Source organism: Lithobates pipiens, unplaced genomic scaffold, assembly GCF_037356315.1.
Source record: "Lithobates pipiens isolate NorthernLeopardFrog02 unplaced genomic scaffold, aLitPip1_a1.2 Scaffold_16, whole genome shotgun sequence".
Lineage (NCBI taxonomy): Eukaryota > Metazoa > Chordata > Amphibia > Anura > Ranidae > Lithobates > Lithobates pipiens.
In genome coordinates, this window is record NW_027507748.1 from 155,748,242 (window position 1) to 155,775,200 (window position 26,959).

Consider the following 26,959-nt stretch of genomic DNA (forward strand, 5'->3'; position numbering starts at 1 on the left):
TTGACTGCACTTCTAAGTGCACTTGCTGTGCACAGTGGCTTTACCTTTAGTAAAAAAAAAAACAATGTGTACTACTAGGGATAGAACTTAAAGCAGAGTTCCCAGAAGTGTAACTTTTGCTTGCATGTTTCCTCCCCCCCCCCCCCCCCCCCCCTCTGGTGTCACATTTGGTACCTTTCAGGGGGGAAGGGGACCCGTTTTTGACAAGTCCACTTCCAGGAGATGGCCCCCCCACCGCCATACACATACTATAGTGCTCTGAAAAAAAAATATTGTTTATCGTTCTCTTCCATGCCAATAAAGTGGAATGTTTGCTAATATGGTTGATTTGCTGTTTCTTCAGATTTCCCCAGCAATTCCCTAAAGTTTTTCTTAATAACAACCTCCTGTTTTCAATAATCGTGCCTTCTTTATTGTGTGTACATCAATCTGCCCTGTTTTAGACCTCGAATACATGTTTACCTTTATTTCATTAACATAATTGAAAGTGAATGTGCGAGTTCCTGGCAGTAAAATTCAAATTTGGTTGAAGTTTAAACAGAGTGTTTGTAAGAAAGTTACATAATTACATGGTTTATTCAAGATTTTGCCAGCTGCTGCCAGGAAGAAACAGTTCTAACTGGCACTTTTTTTTTTCAGAGCTGGCACTGACTGCTACTAGTTACGCATGTTAAACATGTAGTAATTTATTGTTTTACATAAGGGTTTTTGTCGTGTTTTTTTTTTTTTTTTTTTTACTTCTCTCTTTTTGGAGTTCTGCAATTAACCATTATTAAATATTTTCCATGATATGTTAAAACACATATGAATTTTAAAGCTGAACTCCAGGCAAACGACTAGGTGTACATACCCATATATGGGAGCTGGTTTACCTGCCAAGATCTTTGTATTCCTGTCCATCCATTCCTGCAATGTACACACCTTAAGTCCTATATCACAGTCCTTACCAATACCTAATCTCATTTAGGTTCTTATACTGCTTGCATTTAAGATATTAATATTGTTATAATTAATACAAATCTTCAACAAATTGTGCTATTATATCTATCTGCATTTCAGCTTTAAAGTGTAATGTTCTCAGCATTTATTTAACCCTCCTAAACAAAGGATAATTTAGGTGCAGTTTGCATATTAATGTTTAATTGATATCTTACAGAATGCTGATGAGGGTTCTCAATCAACACAAGAATTGCTGAATGCACTGCGAGATTTGGAACAGCGCTGCAAAGATTTACGAGAGGAAAACATAATTTTGGTATTTGTTTTTCTATTTTGTGGCATATACTGCATGCATATATTGAGAGCATGTTTTACACTCATTTATTCAACTTCTAGCATTTCATGCAGACAGCACTAGTATTACACCTATCCAAGTTGTGCACATTTTGGGTGGGCTGGCACAATTTTCTGTCTTGTGAAGGCAAGGTACCTAACAAAAGTAGACAGGGGAGGACTGGGAATGGCCTACACAGGAACGATTTCCTGTGCACTAAATGTGCGTAACACAGTGCACCATGGTACAACGGTGATTGGGGGCCATGATGAAAGGTAGGCGTTTCTTAAACGTAGAGGTTGCAGCACCACAAATTGAAAACGCAATTAAATTATTTTCTTTTTTAATATCCAAAGCAAAGTCACCAATCCTTCCATGTCTCCATGTTGTATTTTTTCAAGAAATTTCACTTTGAAAAACACCCCCTACCATTACTAGCTGCAGTTCTCTTGAGTAAGGGCAGATGCTACTTGTAGCAATTACTTCCTGGAATCCATCAGCCTTTAGCTCAGCCATGCAGACAGGAGGGTGTGTTTGTGTGCAGAGCTACTCATCCTGCACCCTTAGCTCAGGCATGCAGGCAGTCGGAGGGTCACTCATCCTTTACTTTTTGCCATGTGCACGCTCATCAATGCTCCAGCCCAGAGGGGGCAGCGTTCACGTGGAAGTTGAACATTATGGTGGTACCCCAGCTCAGAAATGTGTTGTCCACTGTGTGCAGTAGTTATTTACACAGAGTCCTTCTGTAAAAGTGTTGTCCCATGTTACTACACACCTTTCTTGTGTATGTTGCATTTAGAAGGGACACTGCTAAGCCTGTGCTCTCTCCACCAGTCCAGCATACCACTAGTACCTCACAGTGACAGAATAAGGTTCTGCCGTGTCCTAGCATGGACCTTATGCACTCGTTTAATTATCTTTCTCTCCTATACCATGCTGCCAAGCTATGAGTTACCTTCAGGGAACCGACAGCTCAAGGGGAAGCCAGATCACAACCCTCTCGCTACTAAAGGACACTCAACCATGCCAGGTACTACGGTTGTGAGGGTGTGGTGGCAGTAACTCGAACACAGTTCAGATGCACTGGAAAGAACTTCTATTGTAGTCAAAGTACAACAGTTCACAACAAGCCTGACTGGAAGGCAGCCGAACCAGCAACACTCAGAGATGAACAGCATATTGTAGCGGAGCAGATCTCAGCCAAACTGTGACAGCAAATCAAAATGCTGTCTGGCCGGTCCGTGCCAAATTGGGGAGGCTTCCAGGAAGAGTGGTGGATCCCTAGGCTTCCCCTACTCGCCTGGAACCGATCTCTACTGATATTACTGTCCCTACACTACCCACATGCTAAATGCATGCCAATCTCAGAACCAAAAGCTGGGAACTGAGGTACTAAAATGTAAGTCTTCCCCAGCATGGGTGAGCTGACTGACTTGTTACTGGCTAGTGCAGTACACTGTAGGCAACCTGCCTACATGCTTAGCTGAGAACACCCCTCCTCCAGATGAAAGAAAAAAAGAATGATGAAGACTCCTTGGGTGTAGGATATCTTTTGGACCTAGGCCAGAAACCAGGGAGCACCCGAAGAAATGTAAAAACAAAAAAAAGGTTTAAAAATAAGTAAATATAATATCCTTTTCTATCTGTTTAGTAATGCTAGCAGCAGTTATTCTTGATTAAGAGGATTAATGCGGTTGTATAGTCTATTTTTTTTAGTTTTACCTACAGGTAAGCCTATAATAAGGCTTACCTGTAGGTAAAAAAATATCTCCTAAACCTGTATGGTTTAGAAGATATTCCCCTGGCAATGAGCCGCTGACTGCAGTGGCGCATGCGCAAGGGTTTCTCTGACCCTGCTGGAAAGAAATATCTCGCGCACATGCATGGGAGTGATGATATCGCTGTTCCAGCCACTCACAGCGCCAGAGCCGCGATATCCAGAAGACATGCCGAGGGAACATGTCAGCTCTCTCGGCGTATATCGGGCAATATGCAGGGGCCTCGTTCTAAGGTAAGTATTTCACAATAAGCTAGTTTGTGGTGCATACTACCTCATTATGCCTTTCTTTTCTTACGTCAGGGGACACGGAGTCGTAGTACTTGCTGCGTGGGTTATATCGGCTTATCGGGAGCTGGACACTGGTACGCTCATTAAGGCGTGAATGTCCCTGATATAACCCCTCCCACTACTGGGAGTCCTCGGTTTTTTCGCCAGTGTCTAAGGTGTTGGGCATGTGTAAGGATGTGTGTACTGAGCTCCACGGGCAGTAATCCTTTGATGCGAGCCAGCCATCTTGACCGGATCCGTTCTGATGTCTCCGTAATGGACTAAATGAACGGTACCCGGGCCTCGTCATCTGAAGACATAAGATTTTGCTTGAAAATGCTTTAAAGCTGGGCCCTGGGATCCAGTACTTTTTGGTAGTGAGGCCAATAAAAATTTACTGGCAGGGTCTTCTCGCAGGTCCAGGACTGAGTGTAGCCCTGTTCCTGAGGGTTTCCTTTCAAGGTCTCGGAGTCTACCGTGAAGGGCGAAGATTGTTTGTTTTTATCTCTGCTAAAGCCCTGTGGCGAGGAAAGGTAGGGGAGATTTTCTGCAAGGAATCTCTCCTTCCATGTATTTATGTTGTCATGTCATGTCTATGTGTCACTACTGGAGGCTGTATTGAGCACTCACCATTCTGATGCTGGAAACAGCAAAAGCTTTCTCTCTCCTCTCTGTTCAAGCCAGCTCAAGCCCTCAGGTATGAAGGGGGGGGGGTCATGTCACTTCCTGAGCCCCCAGAGTGGCGTATTTTTTTCCCTTGAATGCCAGCCCGATGTCTCTTTTTCTTAAAAAAAAAAAAAAAAAAAAGAAAAGAAAAAAAGTTTGTTTTTGGGGCAATTCGTGGCCGTTTTACCCACCCGCCACTGGCTGACATGTTGCCGGTGCTCATACACTTCCCTAGTTAAAGGGGGGCCATTTTCACGTGGGGGCATGGTTAAACGGCGTCAGAGGCCGGCCACGCGTGCAGGAAGTACTTTAAGCTACACAGGCAGAGCTGCAGTCTGGCGGTGGAGGGACAGAGCAGAGTGGTTGCTGGTCAGGTTTGGTGACACACAGGCATCTCCCTTTTGTTGATATTGTACTGTATAGCTAGGACTAATGGCAGTTATTGTACTGTGCTATAGCCTAGCAAGTGTTGCATTCTTTTGCTGGTAGTGCCTCTGCTTTGTATTGTAAGCTATGAGTGGCAAGGGGGCCAGGAACTCCTCTAAGGGTTCTAGGGGGTCACTACAAACTAAGACCCTGTCCAAAAGAATGCCTTCCTCTTCTGAGAGTGTTGTGGCCGGTCAGATTGAGCCGTCAGAGGATGCTGTTATTGCATTTGCTCAAGACGCTTCAGCCCCTGAGTATGTCGCACGTGAAGTGTTGTCCTCTACCATTGCTGGCTTAGAGAAAAAGCTTGATGCGATTTTATCCCTTCAGAGCGGGGTTAAACACAGTAGATCCCCCTTCAAGTGCTCAAGATCCTCCTCTGGAGGTTCAGGATGCTGGGGATCAGGCAGATCTTCCTAAAGATATGGAAGATACTGGCTTATCTTCTTCTGAGGATCCAAACATGGAAGGAGTATCACCGCAAGAGAGCTTGCTTGTGCACGCTCTCACTGGGTTGGTTCGGTCAACCTTTTTGCTACCTGCAGCGCAGGCTTCTGATGATCCCATCTCTAAGTTAGGATCATTAAAACCTCCTCCGGCTGGAGGTGCCTTTCCTATCCATGCGTGGCTAAGAAAGCTTATGTACACAGAGTGGGAGCATCCGGATAAGCAGTTTTATCCTCCTAAGAGGTTTTCCAAACTGTATCTTATGGAAGAGGATTTCTATAAGAAATAGGGGATTCCAGCGGTTGATGCTTCGATTTACCTCCGTAAATAAGAATCTCACATGTCCGGTTGATAATGCACTCATGTTGAAGGACTCAGCGGATAAGAAGCTGGAGCACCTTTCTAAGAACCAGATGGCTTTAGCAGGTTCAGCAGTGCAGCCGGTTATGGCCGCAATGGGTGTATCCCAGGTCATTAATGAGCAATTTGAGGAGATGCTTACATTTTTACCTGTTGAACAGGTTCAGCAGTACGCTGATTTAGTAGATGCTATGAGAGATGCATCCATTCAGATTTCACATCTGATGTTGGGACTAGTGCATTCTCGCAGTTCTTTGGCTTAAGAGTTGGTCAGCCGAAGCACCATGTAAGAAGCTCCTAGCTAGTTTCCCCTTTCATGGTGAACGGCTATTCGGAGAAGATTTGGATAAATACTTACAAAAAATTTCCAATGGCAAAAGCTCTCTGTTGCCAGTAAAGAAGAAATTTAGACCTTTCTCATTTAAGCGGGCCTCTTCTCCTGTATCAGGGACATCAGCCTCTAGGCAGTCTCGATGGCCTCAGCCATTGGGTTCAAGGGGGAAACTGCACCAAGGTCAGAAAAGATCTTGGGGAAAGAAGCCCACCAAGCAGAGTACTAAAGCCTCCTTATGAAGGGGCGCCCCCTCTCGCTCGGGTGGGGTGAAGGCTCCTGCAATTTTCAAAGATCTGGCAGGAGCAATGTCAGGACAAATGGGCGGCTTCTGCGGTGTCTCTAGGTTACAAACTAGAGTTCTGAGTTTTGCCGTCTCCCCGGTTTCTAAGGTCGGGGTTCCCAAGGACCCAGAAAGAAGGCTCTCCTTCTAGCACTGGACCATCTGCTAGTCAAGGCAGTCATATCAGAGGTTCCCTTAGAGGAACAGGGCACAGGTTTTTATTCAAACCTCTTCACGGTCCTGAAACCAAATGGGGAAGTAAGACCTATTTTAGATCTCGGAGATCTAAATCAGCACTTGTGCATTCGATCCTTCCGCATGGAATCAATTTGTTCTGTAGTAGCCATCCTCCAAGGAGAAGAATTTTTGGCTTCAATCGATATCAAGGATGCCTTTCTTCATGTGCCAATATTTCCTGCTCACCAGAGGTTTCTACGCTACGAAGTAGAAAACAGTCACTTTCAGTTTGTGGCCCTGCCATTCGGTCAAGCCACAGCTCCTCGGGTATTCTAAAAAGATTCTGGCTCCTGCTTTAGCCATGTTAAGGGCTCAGGGCATAATGGTCCTAGCCTATTTGGACAACCTACTCTTACTAGATCATTCAGTTTCAGGGTTAGACCACGGTCTGGTGACAACGGTAAACTACCTGGAATCTCTAGGCTGGGTTCTCAACCTAGAAAAGTCGTCCTTGAGGCCATCAAGGAGAGTACAGTACCTGGGACTAATCATAGATGCCAAGCAGGGAAAGGTATTTCTACCTCCAAAGAGAATCCGTTTCATTGTAGAACTAATTCACATCATCAGGGCAAAGAGAGAGCCTTTAATTCGGTTGCGCATGAGATTATTGGGGAAGATGGTGGCCTCCTTCGAGGCCGTCCCTTACGCACAGTTTCATTCAAGATTGCTACAAAGTGCAATCCTGTCAGCCTGGAACAAAAAGGTTCAGGCCTTAGTTTTTCCGATTCAGCTTGCTCCCGAAGTATGTCAGAGCCGGTAGTTGGTGGCTAATATCCAGCAACCTTCAAAAGGGAAGGACATTTCTGCCTTCCACCTGGAAGGTCTTAACCACAGATGCCAGTCTTTCAGGCTGGGGTGTGGTCCTAAAAGAGGATTCTGTCCAGGGAAGGTGGTCCAGGTTGGAAAGGACCTTGCCTATCAATATTTTGGAAATTCGGGCAATCCATCTGGCTTTAAGAGCCTGGATGGCCAGACTGAAGGGCTTTCCTGTCAGGATTCAGTCCAACAACGCCACGGCTGTAGCTTACATCAATCACCAGGGGGGCACGAGGAGTCGTGCAGCCCAGAGAGAGGTGAATCACGTTTTGTCTTGGGCAAAACACAACGTTCCTTGCCTATCGCCAGTGTTCATTCCCGGGATAGAGAATTGGCAGGCGGAATACTTGACCCGCCAACAACTGTTTCCGGGAGAGTGGTCTCTTCTCCACCCCCCCGACATCTTTCTTGCAATATGTCAGAGATGGGGTACTCCGGACATGGACCTGTTCATGTCCAGATTCAACAACAAAGTCAACAACTTTGTGTCAAGGACAAGGGATCCGCTAGCTTGTGGAACAGACGCATTAGTCTTCCCATGGGATCAGTTTTCTCTGATCTATGCATTTCCTCCAGTTCTGCTACTTCCGCAGGATAAAGCAGGAACAAAGGGAGGTAAATCTCGTGGCCCAGAAGGCCTTGGTTCGCCGAGATCATAAGGATGGCAGTAGGAGTTCCCTGGACTCTGCCATCATGGCCGGACCTTCTTTCCCAGGGTTCAGTATTCCATCCTACCTTGCAGACGCTAAATTTGATGGTCTGGTTATTGAGACCCACATCCTAAGGGGTCGTGGGTTATCTCCTTTAGTCATATCTACCTTGATTAATGCCAGGAAGCCAGCTTCCAGGATCATCTACTATAGAGTCTGGAAGGCATATGTTGCCTGGTGCGGATCCAGGGGTTGGCACCCCAGGAAATATTTTATAGGTAGAATTCTTGAATTCCTACAGATGGGATTAGAGATGAATCTGGCCTTGCATACCATCAAGGGCCAGATCTCGGCCTTGTCAGTGTTCTTTCAGTGGCCTTTAGCTTCTCACTCTTTAGTGCATAGCTTTGTGCATGGGGTAACATGGATCAGTCCTCCAATCAACACACCCCTAAATCCTTGGGATTTGAACTTGGTCCTGTCAGCTTTACAAAAGCAGCCTTTTGAACCTATACGGGAGATTCCCTTGGTTCTTTTGACAGAAAGATGGTATTTCTGGTTGCCATTTCTTCTGCCAGAAGAGTTTATGAACTAGCGGCTCTATCTTGTAAGGAGCCATATCTGATTATGCATAAGGATAAGGTGGTTTTACGCTATCATCCTGAATTCCTGCCAAAGGTAGTGACAGGGTTTTCACTTAAACCAAGATATTGTTCTTCCTTCATTCTTCCCAGAGCCTTAATCTAGGGAAGAGCGGTTGCTACATTCCCTTGATGTAGTAAGGGCGGTCAGAGTGTATTTGAAGGCGACCGCTCAGGTTCGTAAGACAGATATTTTGTTTATTCTGACGGATGGTCCAAAGAGAGGACAGGCAGCATCTAGATCCACTATTGCCAAGTGGATTCCTCAAGTCATTGTGCAGGCTTATGGTTTAACCACTTGCCGCCCGCCCTATAGCAAAATGAGACAAAGAAATTCCCCCTTTTTTAATGGGACTTTAAATGGACCACCAATACCACCAAAATTCAATAAAATAATTTTAATTTATATAACAGAGCTTGAAACAGAGAAACTTACAGACGCATAGTATCTCTAATAAGATATATAATAGCTATACATAGAAAGCATGTTACAAAATAACTCTCAAAATATTCCAAACCCGATGCGTTTCCAGTCTCTACAATTGCAGAACTTTCATCAGGGGTATGGAGAGAAATATCAAAAGCAGTTTTGTAGAAAAAAAAGGGGGGGGGGGTGAGAAAAAGAAATAATAATTTTTTTATTCGATAATTTATATAAATATAACCCACAAAAATTCCTAATGCCCCCAATATATCCCATCCAATGGCTAGAAAGTCGAATACCAACCTTTATAAAGATATATGCAGTAGGAGCATCAGATAATGACCCCAACGTATGATCACACACATTTTTTGTCTATAGCAAAATGACGGCGGCAAAGTGGTTTCAATATCCTGACCGGGCGTCATATGACGTCCTCAGGATTTTGAGCCAGGGCGTGCATTGCGGCGATCGTTATTGTGGGGTGTCAGTCTGACGCCCCGCAACTACAATCTCAGTAAAGAGTCTCAGACGGAGACTCTTTACCACGTGATCAGTCGTGTCCAGTCACGGCTGATCACAGTGTAAATAGGAAGAGCCGATCGGCTGCTCCTCTGATAGGGGGTCTGTGCTAATCGATTATCAGCGCAGCCCCCCCGAGGATGCCCACACTGGACCACCAGGGATGCCACCAGACCACCAGGGATGCCCAGCACCAGGTATGCCACCCTAGACCACCAGGGATGCCAGTCAGTGCCCACAATGGATGGTAATCAGTGTCCACAATGGATGCCAATCAGTGCCCACAATGGGCATCACTGATTGGCATGCATTATTGTTTGGCACTGGCATCCATAAGTACAATATGCCACCCATTGGTGCCCATCCTTGCTACCCATCAGTGCCTATCCATGCCCATCCATGCCAATCCGTGCCAGCTATCAGTGCCCATCCGTGTCACCAATCAGTGCCACCTATCAGTGCCACAGATCAGTGCCCATTAATGCCACCTCATCAGTACCACTTCATTGGTGCCACCTCATCTGTGCCCATCAGTGCCGCCTTATCAGTGCCCGCCAGTGCAGCCCCATCAGTGCCTATCAGTGAAGGAGAACTTTTACTTATTTACAAGTTTAGCAAAAAATAAAAACTGTAGAGGTAATCAAATACCACCATAAGAAAGCTTTATTTGTGGGAAAAAAATTATAAAAATTTCATTTGGGTACAGTGTCAATTGTCATTCAAAGTGCAACAACGCTGAACGCACAAAATTGGTCTGGGCAGGAAGGTGTTTAAGTGCCTGGTATTGAGGTGGTTAAAGAGGAAGATTCCTCCTTTTCATATTAAGGCACACTCGACCAGGACGATTAGTACCTCCTGGGCGGTGCATCATCAGGCCTCTGTGGCTCAGATCTGTAAAGCCGCGACATGGTCTTCAGTTCATACATTTACCAGATTTTATCAAATCGATCTTAAGGGTCAGGAGGATTCTGCCTTTGGGTGCAGCGTACTGCAGGCTGCAGTATAAGTCCCCTGACTTCCTTTTTTGTTTTGTCTCCCGCCCTTCAGTTGCCATTGCTATGGGACATCCCACGTAGTAAGTACTACAGCTCAGATGTAAGAAAAGAAAATAGGATTTTTTAAACAGCTTACCTGTAAAATACTTTTCTTTGATGTACATCAGGGGACACAGAGGTCCCTCCCTTCTTATACACTTTGATTGCTTGGCTACAAAACTGAGGACTCCCAGTAGTGGGAGGGGTTATATGGGGACGTTCACGCCTTAAGGGGCGTGCCAGTGTCCAGCACCTGATAAGCCGAAATAACCCACGTAGTAAGAACTACAACTCTGTGTCCCCTGATGTACATCAAAGAAAAAGGTTTTACAGGTAAGCTGTTTTAAAAATCCTATTTTTCCCTTACAGGTATGGGGGGAAAAAAAAAATTTTCAGCGGGTTTACTACTGCTTTAAGTTCTGCTTTAACCACTTCCCACCTGGCCAATGCACATATATGGCCGGGTGGGAGCCGTCTACTCCTGATAGGACATTCAGGAACGTCCATCAGAAGGAGCAGGATCGCGCGCGCGCGTGCCCGCGCAGCGGCCGCGATCCCGATGCGCCCGTGTCACCCGGACACTGCGCATCTCAGATCGGCAGGAGGGCTCTGTGATTGGCCCTCCTGATCACATGACGGCCGTGTCCAATCACGGCCGTCATGTGATGTAAACAAACAGCCGGTTGCTAGGCAATCGGCTCCTCCTCTCCTCACACAAAAGTCATCGCTGAGGAGAGGAGAGCATATCGCTGCAGCCGGCTGATGATCAGTGAGTATGAGCTGTTTTTTACAGCTTTTTACTCAATGATCACCAGTCTAGTGTAATACACAACACACCACACAGTAAACACACCACACAGTATAAACACAATGTCCTCACACATGTCCCCAAAACATACATGTCCCCAAATAATAAAAACACATGTCCCTAATAATAAAAACATGTCCCCCCACATATGTCCCACTAAAATCACATGTTCCAATGAGTATCTGCACACATATGTACGTGATCACCTGCACACACATGTACATGATCATTTGCGTACATATGTCCGTGATCACACAAACCAATTATTATACACTTAACGGAATTTCTTTTACCAAAAACATGTAGCAGAATACATTTTGGCTTAAATTTATGACAAAATTTGATTTTATTGGATTTCTTTTAAAATAGAAAAAAGAAAATATTGTTTTTTTTTCCAAATTTCCGCTTTTTTGCGCTTATATCGCAAAAAAAAAAAAACGGAGTCGTGAATAAATACCACCAAAATAAAGCTCTATTTGTGCGAACAAAATGATAAAAATTTCATTTGGGTACAGTGTAGCATGACTGCGCAATTGTCACTGAAAGCGTTAGAGCGCTGAAAGCTGAAAATTGGGCTGGGAAGGAAGGGGGCGAAAGTGCCCTGTATTGAAGTGGTTAAAGAACATGGTTTATTTTAACGTACATTTTCACTAATATATGATAGAAAAGGGAGGAACTGTAAGGGATGAATTTTAAATGAGGAAGTACTATATGAGCAGAACAAGATGACTGCTGCTCGGTAGACTCACTTACTCACAAAGTCCCATGATATCATCATTAATAATCCTTATCGTTCAGCTTTGTTCAACAAATTTGCACAACACATTTGACAGTTTTTTTCCTTCTGCCAACCTTGACTTTCTTTGTAGTTCTGCATTTGGTCACATAACATCTGAGCTTCAAGTTGGTGCTGGAAGAATTCCCTCTGCCAGGAGCTGTGAGCACAGGTCTGAACACAAAGCAGATGGCTATATTACATCAGCAGCTGTCACTGACTGTAGGCCCTGCTCTAATTGAGGTCTGAATAATGGAATATCTGCACTCAAGGCTGCCAGCCCAACATGTATTATTTGTACTTGACCTAGGGCAAATGCCATCCTGTCCCCAAGCCTAGTCCTTCCCTGAAAGTAGGTTTGGTATAAAATTTTATTTTGGGCGATTTGGGCAGGCTTGAAATATGATCTTTTGGGAAACCTATCTGAGAGAGAGATACCAGGACTACCATTACTGAGGTATTCTTTTGGAAATGCTATTCATATTGTCCATTGGTTTCAATATTTTAATTAGCAGAGAGAAAGGCTATATATTTCTTTAATTACATGTATACTTTCAAATGTTACATTTGAAGTGCAAAATGTTTGCAGAGCATGTAGTCCTTTTATTGTCACTTTTGATCACATTTTTAGTTTTATTTTGCAGGGCATCATTTTATTTATGAAATTATTACTATTCCGTTATTGCATGTATAGATACTGTATATTTTGTTTCCTTATCTTAACCTGGATTTGTAATGATATGCGAGCATTACCATGGTAATGCTCGTTGTTTGTACACGTTTTGGGGTATCCTATTAATTTCCAATGAACTTGTTACCCCAGAGCACTAAAACATATAGATGTCGACTGGCTATTTATGTATGGTGTGTAGAAGCATTAAAGTGTAAGGAAACGTAAAAATTATTTTCTAAACGTTTCTTACCTCTTTCCCCCTCCCCTTACTGCGTTTATCTAACATTTACCCCCGCCCCTCTTTAAACTGCATTTTTGCCATATTCTGGCATCAAGTCCCATGTTTTTCCTGCAATATTTACTTGGAAGACTATACCTACGAAGAAAATAAGGACTTTTAATGCGCTGCCAGGAAAAACATGCCATATACACCAGAAATGTTTAGGTAAAAAAAATTATTTTTGGTAATACATATGATCTACAAATTCCCTAACAGAGATAAACTATTCATAAAACATATAAAATACATGCTATATACAATTAAAGGTCATATTGATTGGTGCCCTTTATTTGGTTGATGTGTTTTGCGGGTTCACCACTTCCCCAGAGCATACATTGAATTTTTTAATCCGCAAAAGTTAAATTCATACAATTCGAATTCTGCATCCCATCTGCAAGTAGGTGTTACCAATATGCATATCTGTCATATACAACTTTGGTGTGGTGTTAAGGGAATGTTCAATCCTGTATGTCATGGAAAGATAGCATTACCAAAAAATAGATGGAAACATGTCAACAGAAACTCTATACTCCACCCAAGATTCCCACCAATGCCAACTAGGAGAGTCTGGCTTAATCAGCCTGTAAGGAGAACCTTGCATGTAGTCTTACATAGCACGAGGGAATAATGGAGGAGTGATAGGTTACCAGAAGCATGAACCATATACCATAAGTAAGCAAGGCTGGTCCTTTATCCACATCAGAAACTGTATATTGAGCTCTCTCATAAGTGACCACCAGTCCCACAATGCAAAAAAACCTTCACATGAAACATTCTGGGGTTCTGTTCAACAATGCCACATATCGTGCAACATTACCACATTCAATGGACATTTTAGAGGGAGTAAGGCAGTTTAAAGGAGCACAGTGGGAGGGGGAAAGGGTGCACATGCACATTTCTTGTGTTTTTTTTTGTTTCTTTAAACATACAGTAAGGACTAAAAATAAATAAATGTTGATGTGCCAGAAATATAGTGTGTTCTACCTTCGTCTTTGGCATGACCGTACAGATCTGAATTTCTAAGCATGTGGTATCAGCCCTGCCTACTTCATATCTGATGGATTACAAAGAACACAGACCTCCGCTCATTCTCCTACTCCTCCCTCATCCTTATGACTTTCTTGTGCACAGGCATAGCACACAGGAATTTGTCAACTCACAATATGTATGGCAAAAGCACATATTTTTTGCACGTAATAAACAGATATATTAAAATGCTTTGTAGTGTATTTTTAGCAGCCCAAAAAGGAGCAAATAAGAGAAGTTTCCATCGGGCCCATATGAAGTTTGTTCGCAAATACAATACTGTTTGAGTTATTGCACACTGCAATGCACACACAGAAGTGTGAAAGGGTCCTTGAACATCTATCTGGGATCTTGTACTATAATTGTAGTTTTTATAAGCTATAGACTAACCTACTTAATTCATATTCTGCAGAGAAAAAGCAGTGTTCCTGAAACCGAGGAGAAGGTTAAAAGACTGAAGAGAAAAAACGCAGAACTTGCAGTTATAGCAAAGCGTCTGGAAGAAAGAGCTCAGAAACTCCAAGAAGCTAATCTTAAAATGGTATGTGCTATGTTTTAGGAAATTATCGAATTTGAGTTGTGGAAGTGAATCGGTTTCCATTCTCATTGTGCAATTACTGCTTGTGACTGGGAAGTCTTCACAATTTAAGAATTTTCTGCACAATCTATTGCAATTTGCAGTATTTTCTTTAAGACTTCAGGTCCCTTTTAAGATGAACATATGTTTTAAACCAGTAAAGGTGACCGTTCTTTCAAATAAAAAAGGCCCTCATAAGATGCATTCTAATTATTAGCTAGGAAAGCTGCTTCTATGCACATCTATAATTTTTATATTTTTCGACTGGCGTTTATTCACAATAACTTACACTGGCTAAGAATGACTATAGGCACTGGCTAGGCCTTGTTTTACACTTGTGGTTTTGGGGAAGGGGTTAAGGGAGACGCAGTAAAAAAAAAAAAATGTGGTTGAGCTGCATTTTTTGACAGCTCCCAACAGCTCCCCCTTAGGTTGGAAATATAGCAGACTAGGGTGCACACCTGCAAAGCTTCATGGCGTGGCAAAAATGATTTCACTTAAATGGGGCCATGGCACTGTGGTGCAGGTTTTTAGGGGTTTAAAAGGCGATGAGGGAGCAACATAATACCTTTTCACTGCCTGTCAAATGCCCTCTGAGGGGGATTGATCTTTACAGGGCACAAGTGTAAATGAGCCCTTAGAGATGAGAGCATGTCTGAAGTATAACAGATGATTCTCATTAGAAAGCCTTCCAACAGTTTCAGTTTTTGCAAGGGTTTTGGATATGTGCTGTCACAACGTGTTGCTTTGGCTGCAACAAATTCAAAAAGTATTGTCACAAGTTCATAGATAAAGAAACTGGAGGTAATTAATAGTAATTCTAAGTTGGTGTACATAGACAGGCCAGATTTATTGAGGAGTGTTAAATTTGTGCTTTTGTATTTTTATAATTATTTGCTTGGTTGCAAGACGGCCACGTCCAAATGGACAGTGGATGGAGCCTAATGAGGATGTTGATAGACTAATTCCCCATCAGGTCCACCTTTCTTGTAATTATCGGGAGGCAGCAGCTGGGGGGTTCTATGCTACAAAGCCAGAAAGTAGCTATGGAATCCACCCACTGCTGTCAATTACAAAGCAGTTACACTTGACGGGGATCTAGTATCTGAGTTCTCCATCAGGTTCAACTCCCTTGTTGTCAGTGGGTGCATTCCATATCCATTATTGGGCTGACTAATGGCTGTGGAATCTGCTGAATGCCATCTGCTATCAATCACAGAGGAGGTGGACTTGATGGGTAACTCCGCCTACCCTAAGACAAAGCTCCTCAGCTGGTGCTCCTGTCCTGTGAATAAAAACATAGGCAAGTTTTTTCAGAAAATAAAATCTCCTTTTATTATTCGTAACAAAATAAAGAGGGAGGCAATGCTGGAGACGTCCTCTGTCCTCAGCACACCAAAAGTACGTACTTTATATACACTGAGCATGCGTCGCCTGCCCCTGAATTCTTTCTAGTGTATTCCCCGTCCCTTCTCTTTGGCGCGCAGTAGAAGCAACATGGTAGAGACACAACAGGTGTGTGATAATAATTTGAGTACCTCCCGATCCCGGAGGTGAAGATTTAAGGCCTCAAATATGTCCTTTGGTGAGATATTGGACATCTCGAGGAGGAATGACTATGATGGCAAGAATGGACCGTACATGAACCCGAATGTGAGAAAAGCCAAAATTATGACGAAAGTTGTGAAGAGTCTGCACACAAATTTTGGGGTACAACGATCAAAGGAGCAAATAAGGAAACACTGGTCAGACCTGAAATTGAGGGAGCTAGATCAGTATAGAAGGATCAAAAAGTGCTTCGAAAAAGTAAGTAGTTGTCGTGTGTTCCAATTCTTATTATTACTTGCATGCTGTACCATATGATTTTCTTTACTGTAGGACATTTTAAAATGGCAAGTTTCAGGTTAGTGGGCACAGTAATCGGTCGTAGTAAACATCGTTCACTCACTAAATACAATGTTTAGGGCAGATACAGGTTAAATACATTTGGTCAGGCCTAAATATCTGTGTGCTAAAGTATACCTGTTGTTTCATTCTCATAGGGGACCAAAGACTTGGAGGACACCAGAAACCCCTCACCTGACAAAGAAGGAGAACTCCCAAAAACACCACACCCAAGGATCTGGAGGAAGTGGGCGAACGTGTCACCACAACAGGTGAGTGTCTGACACCCCAGCTTCAGGTAATATATGTATGCCTGCATATTTATAATACATGTTTTTCCCAAAATTTTTAGGTGATTTGCTGGTTATGGAAGAGCAAGCTCAAAAATTCACAAGTGCAAGTGCACAACTCCTAATCCAGGACATCATGACATGGAATTGTGAAATCGACATCATAAGAAAGAAACTAAATTTTCTTGAACAACAAATGAAGGACATGATTGATGTGTTGGGGAGAATTTAAAACCTCTTCAAAATGCAACCATTTTAACAATTGTTGTTCTAAAAACACAATTTTTTTGTAATTAGTAAAAGCCAAATTTTGAAGATGCACACGGTGTGTCAACATGTGCTATCTGCCATCAGGGGATTTCAATGTATGAAGTTTTGTGGGTGCAACCCCTTCCTCCCAAATGAAGGAGGTGAGAGGAAGGGGTTGCACCCCCAAAAGACGTCCATTGACAAAGAAAGGAGAGTCACCCTGGGACTTTAAATGAGGTGGTCACAATTAGCCACTGAGTAACAAGCGTAATAGTAGTATAAATGCTTATTAAAATTAATGTACATACATGGACAATATAGCATATTAGCTCAGCCAATGGATTTGCGCATAATAAAGAGAATAAATAAAGTTGATACAAACATTATACAATGCAGCAATGCAGTATATACAAATGCACGCATCGGAAAACCCATCATCGGGGGTGGATGCGGATGAGATGTATCTAAATAGACGAAAAGATGTGTCACAGTGGTAAATGTAAGAACAATGGCAGAATGGGCCAGAGCAAAGTGGCCCAATATTTACCAATAAAAAAACTGTTTCCATCGCTGAACCCCCAAATGGACGGCCGCAGCCAGAGTAGGGCACAGGAGCTGAGGGGGAGAAGACAAACATGGGTACCCCCAAGGGGGATGCCAGGCGGCAGACATGACACAGGTAAAGGTGAATGGTCCTAATTGTCTCAGTATGTAACTTGATAGATATCAGTTGTAAACATCGATGTGTATGTCTCAATGGTTCTCCAAATTTAGTAAGATGAACAACAAATTATATAATGTAGTAATATTTTGTATGAGAGCATGTATACTCCAGCATAAGTATATATGTCAAGCCTTACCAAATAAGCAGAGTAGACAAAAGTTGTACAATTATCTGTATAGAAACAAATACACGCTCTCCTACAAAATATTACTACATTATATAACTTCTTGTTCATCTTACTAAATTTGGCAAAACATTGAGACATACACATCTGTGTTTACAGCTGATATCTATCAGGTTACATACTGATACAATTAGGACCATTCACCTTTACCTATGCCATGTCTGTTGCATGACATCCCCCTTGGGGGTACCCTTGTTCATCTTCTCCCCCTCAGCTCCCGTGCCATACTCTGGCTGCTGCCGTCCATTTGGGGGTTCAGAGATGGAAACTCTGGTTTCGTTCATTGGTAAGTATTGGGCCATTTTGCTCTGGCCCATTCTGCCATTGTTCTTACATTTGTTTATTTAGATGGATCTCATCTGCATCCACCCTAAAGAGCGAGCATTGATCTTGCAAAATGCGCGTCGGGTTTTCTGATGCGTGCATTTGTATATACTGCATTGTATAATGTTTGTAACAACTTTATTCTCTTTATTATGTCAAATCCATTGGCTGAGCTAATATGCTATATTATCCATGTATGTACATTCATTTTTAATTTTAATAAACATTTATACTACTGTTACTCTTGTTACTCAGTGGCTAACTATGACCACCTCATTTAAAGTCCCAGGGTGATTCTCCTTTCTTTGTATATGTATATAGGGATCACTGGTGACTGCAGACCTTTTATTTTGTTTTTAAAACACGTCCATTGATCCCCCATGATGGCAGATAGCACATGTTGACATTAGGCATGGGATCAGGAGGTAAATACCCATTTTGACTCTCAAATTGTATGCATCTTCAAAATTTGGCTTTTACAGGGGTGACATCAGCCCATCTGATGAAGGCAATATGCAGACATTTAGGACATACTATAATGTCTGATATTGCCTTCTGGTTTTCTACGTTGAACTTTGTAAGTTCCAGAGTTTTGTATGTTATGTTATTAAACATGCCTATTTTGAGCAAAAAATTAAAAAAATTGAAAAAAATACAAAAAAAGTTTTAACCCAAATATTTTAGAACACGTGTGTGAATGTGCACAGAGTAAAAACTTTGCTCATCAACAATGTGTGGCTTCTTCTTTCAATGGTCAATACCAGTTTTTGAAGTAATTTTGTGTTTACAGTGACAATGGGGCTTATTTACTAAAGGAAAATCCACTTGGCACTGCAAGTGCTCTATTTGAGAACCTAGGAGACAGCCAAAAATAAACACAAGCAATAAAGAAAATTCAAGATATTATCAGATATTGTGTTTTTTTTTTTGTTACTTTTTTTAGACGATGTTAAAGGAGAAAACTTACCCTAATATAGTCCTTCTGCAGGACCTGAATAATAGCAGAACAGGTCTCTGGAATAATGATCCCCAGAGCCTGGGGGAGATGCCTGTCGTCAACTTGAGGTCCTGCAGGCTTCTCCCAGTTGCCAAGTACCGCAAGGTGGCAACTAGCCTCTGCTCCGAAGTGATGGCTTGCCGGATGCAGGTGTCCTGCTTCATAATATAAGGGGTGAGCAAAGCCAATAGACTGTGAAAAACCCATCATCCTCAGAAATTTCCTGAAATCATTAGGATTATTCTCATGGATCTCACGAAGCAGAGGCATGTGTGAGAATTGGTCACATTGGAGTAACCCATTCTTGGGTCATGAACTCCTCCTCAGCCTGTTCATGGACTGGACTTGGGTCAAAGTATAAACCCCAACACCAAGCCCCCACACAGCACGAACTGTATGACGAGTACGTACCCACAACCTGGTTTCAAAACGGTCGGTTGGTCAGAACGAACTTAACAGAAGAGCAAGCTGAAAATTAGCAATGAGCGGACAACAAGGCACTGAAAAACAGATACGAACTGACTGCATGCACTGAACCCAGATACAACCCCACAAGCACAAACTGAATAGCAGTAAAATGATCTGAAAAAGCAGGAGTCTGAAAAGCGTGAATAGTTTCTAACCAATCCTCTGCTAACACGAAAATTCCCTTTTCTAGTCCCGTTGTACGTGTTGTATGTCACAGTGTTCTTGATGGTCGGACTTTGGTGTGATCGTGTGTATGCAAGACAGTTTCAGTGGAACTCCGTCGGAAAAACAGATACATGAATCTCTCACAAGCAGCAACCAATTTTGGTGTGGTGGCACAGTGTAATTTTACAGGGAAGGTCTGTTGATTGAATTCCAGGGACTGTCTTCTGATCTGACACCCCTGACTTCATGGCTGAACTCTGCCAACTGACATCTTACCGTCAAGAGAATGCTCTTACTGGCCACCAAGGTATTCTTCTTGAACTCTGTGATGGCAGTTGCAGGACGCATTAAGTCAAAAAAAAATTATTTAAAACGTAACAAAATTATTGATGTGCATTGGCCAATGAAATAATAGCAAGACCTTTGTGTTTGCTGTTAGGCAGGACTTTTACCTTTTTCAATGGTTTAAAATATAGAGTACATGTTCACTTTTTAAAGGGGACCCAAAGTATAAAAACAAGCTTTTACAGCCCTGTGGGCAACACCACAACACATCCAAAACGCAATAAAGATTACATGTTCATTTTACACTGGTTTCATTTTAAATCTAAATCTTTACTAGTCACGTTTTTATATTTTAAACTGAATATTCAGACTCTTGTGTGTTCAGTGATTGGTTCTCTCTGACAACGGAACATTGGTTTATAGGTAAATACTCCAATACACTTAAAAGGAGCCAGCTTGGAGCTGTGCAAGAAGGCATTTGCACGTCAACGAGCAAAGGATATGCGTGAGCAGGCCAGTGCTCTGTTGGAGAAAGACAAGCAAATTGAAATATTGAAACAAGAATGTGAGGAACTACAGGCCAAACTATCTGCTGGAAAGGTAAGTGCGTTTATAGTGTTTAATGGGTTGTTTAATGGGTTGTTTCAATCAGTATAGTTTTATTCAAAGATTTTATTGGTTGTGCATAAGGCCTCTTCCACATGAACGACAAAACCCATTCAACGTAAATTCCAGCATCTTTCCCAGAATTTTGTTTCTATTTATTGAACGCTATTCTCAAGTTTATAACAGCCCTGGCTTAGTTCTGAGCCTCGTAAAGCCATTCATGTCAATGGGAGGCTGCATGCTACACCTGGGCTTCCCAAATGGGGGAAAGATGCCAGAATTTACTTTGAAGGAGCTCAGTCGCCTGTCTGCAAGAACGCTAATATTTAAATGTGATGGAATGGAAGGGTTGATGCAACAGTGCCAGGGTACAGTGAACAGTGATTCAGTTAAAATAAAACTAAAGGCAAAACTTTTTTTTTATTTTGGATAGAGTAAGGGAGGGTTATAACCCCTGTTAGATTTTTTTTTTTTTTTTGCCACCTGTGTCCCATCGGGGAGATTTCCCATTGCTTCCTGTCCCATAGCCAAACAGGAAGTAAGAGGTAATCCTTGGGTGTCACCAGAGTCACAGAACTAGTGTCCCCATTGGAAGATTTTCCCTCCATTACTGTTCTGTTGTCGACCCAACATTTGGGATTTTCTTTTACTTTAATTTTAGATAAAAACGATAAACATGATGCGTAGAGAGGGTGAATTTCCCTAAGGGGGGTGGGGGGCTGCAGACAGCAATAAAAACTGACAGGTGTTCTAATTCCCCTCCACTCTATCCAAACCTTGGATTAAAAAAAAATGCCTTTTTAGTTACACATTAACCTTTCCTGAGTAATTTGATCCTTTTTTTTTTTTCTTCAAACTGAAGCAACAGTTAGGTTCTCTGTAGGCATCCTTCTATATAAGCCATATTCACAATTGCAGCGACACACAGTTGCCAGTTTGTCAATTTTTACTGGATGATGTAATTTTGGAGGTTTTTTTAATAGATGGTCATTGAATACAAAATTCTTCATTAGATTTGTCTCTTTATGAAAGAGTGCAAAGAATTTTATGTTGCTAGTGAGGTTTTTTATAATTGTTTCTGTTGCTAGGCATTTTTCTTAGATCACAGCAGGGCGATGCCAATATCACCAGCTGATCCAATTTTCCTTTCATCCTTGGCTGTTTTTTGACAGGATGCAGGCAGGTGCAAGCCTTTTAAAGATTTTTGAACAATGAGGAGACATAAAGATGTTCGTGCAGTGATGAGACCCAAAAATATTTTATATAAAATAGAATTCAGTACACATCCAACAGCTGTTTATTTAGCATTTGGAGATGTGTATTGTATATCTTTCAGCTAACGAGCCTAGAGCACAGCAGGCTGTACTTGTCAGCCCCCTACTGGCATTTAAATAACCTCCAGACCTTACACAGAAGTCCTAGCATTAAAACCACAAAGTTGAAACAAAACCTAAGGTCATTAGGAAATCTAGTTTAGTGGAAAATGTTGCAAACAAACATGGTGAAATACCCTAAATTGTCATAAAAATGTAAGGTATCTGACTAATTACTGACCAACATAATTATGTACATCAGAAAGATATGACATGCAGTTGTCATTCTGTAATTATGTAGAGTATTCATAAACGGCTTACCTCTAAAAATGTAACCATCTATGCATTTGGTATAATTATCTGAACTACAGAACAATTTAATTCCATCAACACTGAATTTTAGCAACACTGCTATGAAAAGTTCACTGTGTGTATGTGTTTTCCAGCTGCATACTCCCCTTTTCCATATTCTTCCATTACCAAGAGCCCTTACAGATTCAGTACACCCCCCCCCCCCCCCCCCCCATACTAGTTTGTGGCTTAGCCATGGGAAGTTTCTAACCTCGCTTGAGTGTTTTGTTCAGGGAACCAAGACTCACTATGTTTGGGATGACCAAGCGGTGATGGTTGAATAGGGGTTTTTCTGGACCTTCTCCAGCCTTTACTGAGGTTTGCAACTTGATCATTGCAAAAAAACTTTTCTTTTTATATTCATTTTTTTATTTTATTTACTTAACTTCTCTTTTATATTTAGCAATACATTCCCTAACTTGTATATGTTATGGATGGCACAGCCTACAATGTTCTTATGCTCTGTACCCTTACTATAGTTATGCATTTATTGATTTACTATATCTAAGCCACTAAAGATAATATCTTGGTATGTTAGAGGTTTAAAGTCATCCCAAAAGCGGTCCCTGGTCTTTTCTGTATTGAAAAAACATAAACCCCATATAATATGCCTTCAAGAAACTCATCTCACTGGCACAAAGGTATGGGTCCTTAAGCGCCCATGGTTGGCTAATTTATTTCATGCTACCCATATAACCTACTCTAGAGGGGTCTCTATTCTATTGGCCCTTCCAGCAGAGCTCTTGCAAGTGAAGGCTGACCCAGATAGAAGATTTGTCATACTTACATTAACAATTGTCTGTGATATTTACATTGGTATCCCTCCACCGTTCTCCTCAGACCTACTCTCCAAATTGCCCCTTATGCTCCTGTCTAGGTCCCCGGGCCCCCTGCTTTACATTGGAGACTTTGATGCTGTTTTGAGCCAAACTGTGGACCGCTTGTTGGGGTGGGGGTAGATCCTTCACTTCATTTACTGATTTGTACAGGTATATGGCCATACTGAGATATGGCGGTGGAAGCATCCAAATGTCTGCCAAAACTCTTGCCATTTCCGAATCCTGGCATGGGCCTACTTGTTTCAAGTGCTACAGCTTTACAGATTTGGCCCTCATATTATAGCTTGGATAAGACTCCTTTTATATATCACCACTGAACAATATACAAGTTAATTCTCATGTTACTGATGCCTTCCCAAAAACTAGGGGCACTAGGCTGGGGTGTCCATTGTCACCCCTCCGATTCGCCTTGGCTATGGAGCCTCTTGCTATACGTATTCGTTGTTCCCCTTTAATTAAAGACCTCCCTATTGGTACCATAGAGGAGCGTGTTTTGCTTTACACGGATGACACCCTAGTTTATCTGGCTGACACCCGCGACTCCTTAAAAACTCTTCTGTCTGAGATTAACACCTTTGGAGACTACTCTGGCTTCTGAGTTAATTGGGATCAATCTAATCTTTTACCTGCAGACTCAGACTAAGCAATGGATGTATCGATAGACCTTATGGGAAGGGCCAATGTCCTTAAAATCTATTTACCCAAGTTACTATACATTATGGCCAATTCCCCCTGCAAAATCCCCAAATCCATTTTTAAATGTATTGATACAATATGTACAGCGTTCCTACAGAAGGGCCGCCCTCCTAGAGTGGCACTTAAAACGTTGCATCTCCCCACATGCTTGGCGGGTTTAGCATTTCACAACTTTAATCTCTATTACTTGGCATCCCAACTGGTCCATATCCATGACTGGCTACACCCGGTTGCAGCCAATGCCTGCACCACTACATAGGAGGCTAGCTCCTCCTCGAGAGAAACCCTCCACAATGTTATATATAGGGGGCATATCCTGGCACACCAAAGTTATGTACTTCCCTTTCCTTATTTCAATTGGTTGTTGTGAAACGTTCTAAAGACTCATGGTCAACCTCCCCCAATAACTTCTTGGGGTTTATTTCAAACTTGCAGGAACCATACTCCTTGCCCGACCCACAGATGGTGCTCTGAGAGATTTAATATCTGTCACTTATACACCGCTCAAAGTTTTAAGTCCTTTTGCCAGTCGCACGCAAACATTGATCTACCACGCACCTACTTGTTTTATTATTATCATCTCCGACATGCTGTCCATACACAATTTTGGTTCTTCGGACAACCCTATCGGAGTTCCTTCACTGGAGAAAACATACCCAGATCCCACCAAACTTATCTCCACATATGCTGCCGTCAACATAGACTGTAACCCTAGATTCCGAGTTTCTCAAAGTGGTCCTCCCTGGACATCCCTCTCTCACAGACGCACACTGGTCTGAATTTAGTGATACATATAAGTCCTCCTTTATATCCTCTCGAGACCACATTATTCAGCTAAAGATTTTTCATCATTCTCACCTTACTCCTGCAAAGTTATATAACATGGGGTTGTTCCCCCTCTGCAGAATATTTTAGAGGATGTGGCCAAGCTGCTGACTTCATACGCTGCTTCTGGACCTGCCCCATGTTTTTAGGACTTTTGTATAGATGTAGGTTCCTTTGTTTCCTCTACACTAGGTTTGCCAAATATCATGAATCCCAAGAACTGCCTTCCAGTCATTTTTGGTGACCTGTCTATGCACTCTTACTAAGAAATTACTCCGCACCTTATATTTTTATGTTAAGAAGTTCATATTACTATCATGGAAGGGACCGCAGTCCTTAAAAAGACATTCATGGCTGAAACAAATTAACGACTCTCCACCATTATATATACTCCAATTTGAGACCCGAAAAAGAGCTAAAACATTTAATAAAATTTGGGGTAGATGGATAGCTAGCCCTTTGACTCTTACCCCAGTGTCAATCTGCTAGCTATATTACTCTTCGGTTGTGCAACCACTATATTCATTTTGATTGGTGTTTACTAGACCCAAACTATGTTACCTCTATAGTGCCTCGTCGTCATATATTCAGTAACCACAAGAGACATGTGTGATATTTGCATATTTATTGTTTAATGCTTGTTGAGTTCATAGTCCCTTTCTCTGCACTGAGATGGGGAACAGTTTTTTTTCTTTTGTATGTAAGTTTGTCATTTAAAAAAAATCTTAAACACTGGTATGTGCGTGTACCACAAAGTGCTACCACTTTGGCGATTTTGCTAACTTACTACCTTTTTTGTGGGACCTGACTGATTTTAATGAGGAACTGCACTGTTGGGGAAAAAAACATTTCCCTCTGGGGTGATCAATCTACATTGCATGGATTTTACCAAACTTTGTTGCAGAGTCCGATCTTTTGTCATTATGAGGAAATGTATTTATGTCCATGGGCAATGTGAATGGGAGTGACTGTATAATTATCAATCAGCTGATACATTTTCAGTGATCGAATAAAGCAGAGTTCTAGGAAAAGGGGGGGGGGGGGAGCAAGCGTGCGTGTACACTATCTGTGTACAATGCTTCCAAGTTGTATTGCATTTTACAGAAAATTGTAGTGCTTTAGATTGAAAAGGAAAGGTAATTTCTTTTAGGAACAACGATCTGTCTCCTCCCCTAGTCACTCCCATCCCCCCACAGTTAGAACACACAGTGAGGGAACACATTTAACCCCTTGATCGCCCCCCCCCAGTGTTAACCCCCTTTCCTGCCAGTGACATTTATACAGTAATCGGCTGATATTTTTTTCTCTGATCGCTGTATAAATGTCAATGGTCCCAAAAAAGTGTCCGATCTGTCCGCCGCAATGTCAGTCTCGATAAAAATCGCAGCTCACCTCCATTAATAGTTTAAAAAAAATGTATAATAATAAAAATGACACAAATCTATCCCCTATTTTGTAGATGCTATAACTTTTGTGCAAATCAATCAATATAAGCTTATTGCGATTTTTCTTTTTCTTTTTTGCCAAAAATACATAGAAGAATAGTTATCAGCCTATACTGATGGAAAAATAAATGTTTTATTATTATTTTTTTCTTTTGGGATATTTATTATAACAAAAAGTACAAAATATTGTGTTTTTGTTTTTTTTTCAAAATTGTTTCTATTTTTTTGTTTACAGTGCAAAAATAGCGCGATCAAATACCGCCAAAAGGAAGCTCTATTTTTTTGGAGGGGGGAACAAAACTTTTTTATGCTTTTTCTGTTCAAAAGCTTCTCTCAGAACACACCTTTTTTGTTGTGCGTTTTTTTTTTTTTTAATGTTCTGCCTGTAAATGCTCTTCTTTAAATATGCCTGTAAATGCCTATGTGTGCATGACCACATGGGCTACATAGACATAAAAAAAAATGCAGAATGCCTGTATAAGTGGTGTTTTTTAAGCTCCGTGTGCATAAGGCTTTAATTTTGCACGGTTAACCACTTGCCGACCCACCCACAGTAATTTTACTACAAGGGGGAGGCATGCACAGGCACAATCATGTACCTGTACGCCAGGAGCTGCACATGCGTATAAGCGCACCCCCTGGGCATGCAGTCATCCACTTCCATAAATGCTGTGTCTATCAGACACAGCAGATCACAGTGCTCGGTTACTCGCCTCTGTGAACTGTTGGGGTATCATGTGATCTCTATGCCCAATCATAGCAATCAGATGAGAACAATGTAAACAAACTGCCATAAATGGATTTTCATTCATGAACAACTTGCTTAACGTGGATATAAACCCTCACACATGCTGTACCAAGTGAAGTGAACAGCCTCAGATGATACACAGATGAAACAAATCTCCCTACATAAGGTTTACATGTATATCTGCTGTCTTCAGCTTTTTGTACTGTTTAGAAAGTGCAGCTTGTGTTAGAATTTTTTTTTTTTTTTTTTTAGATGGTCTTTTATTGTAATTAA

At 41.9% G+C, this 26,959-nt stretch overlaps 1 protein-coding gene across 10 annotated transcripts in view; it reads left to right on the forward strand.

The window, feature by feature from the left end:
* Nucleotides 1–26,959, forward strand: part of TSPOAP1 (TSPO associated protein 1) — a 376,947-nt gene that overhangs the window by 106,590 nt on the left and 243,398 nt on the right. For all 10 annotated transcript variants that reach the window (XM_077480674.1, XM_077480675.1, XM_077480679.1 and 7 more), the window contains 3 exons: nucleotides 1,157–1,255; nucleotides 14,129–14,257; nucleotides 20,287–20,463. In XM_077480674.1, the coding sequence (XP_077336800.1) occupies nucleotides 1,157–1,255; nucleotides 14,129–14,257; nucleotides 20,287–20,463 (405 nt within the window). The remainder of the gene's footprint in view (nucleotides 1–1,156; nucleotides 1,256–14,128; nucleotides 14,258–20,286; nucleotides 20,464–26,959) is intronic.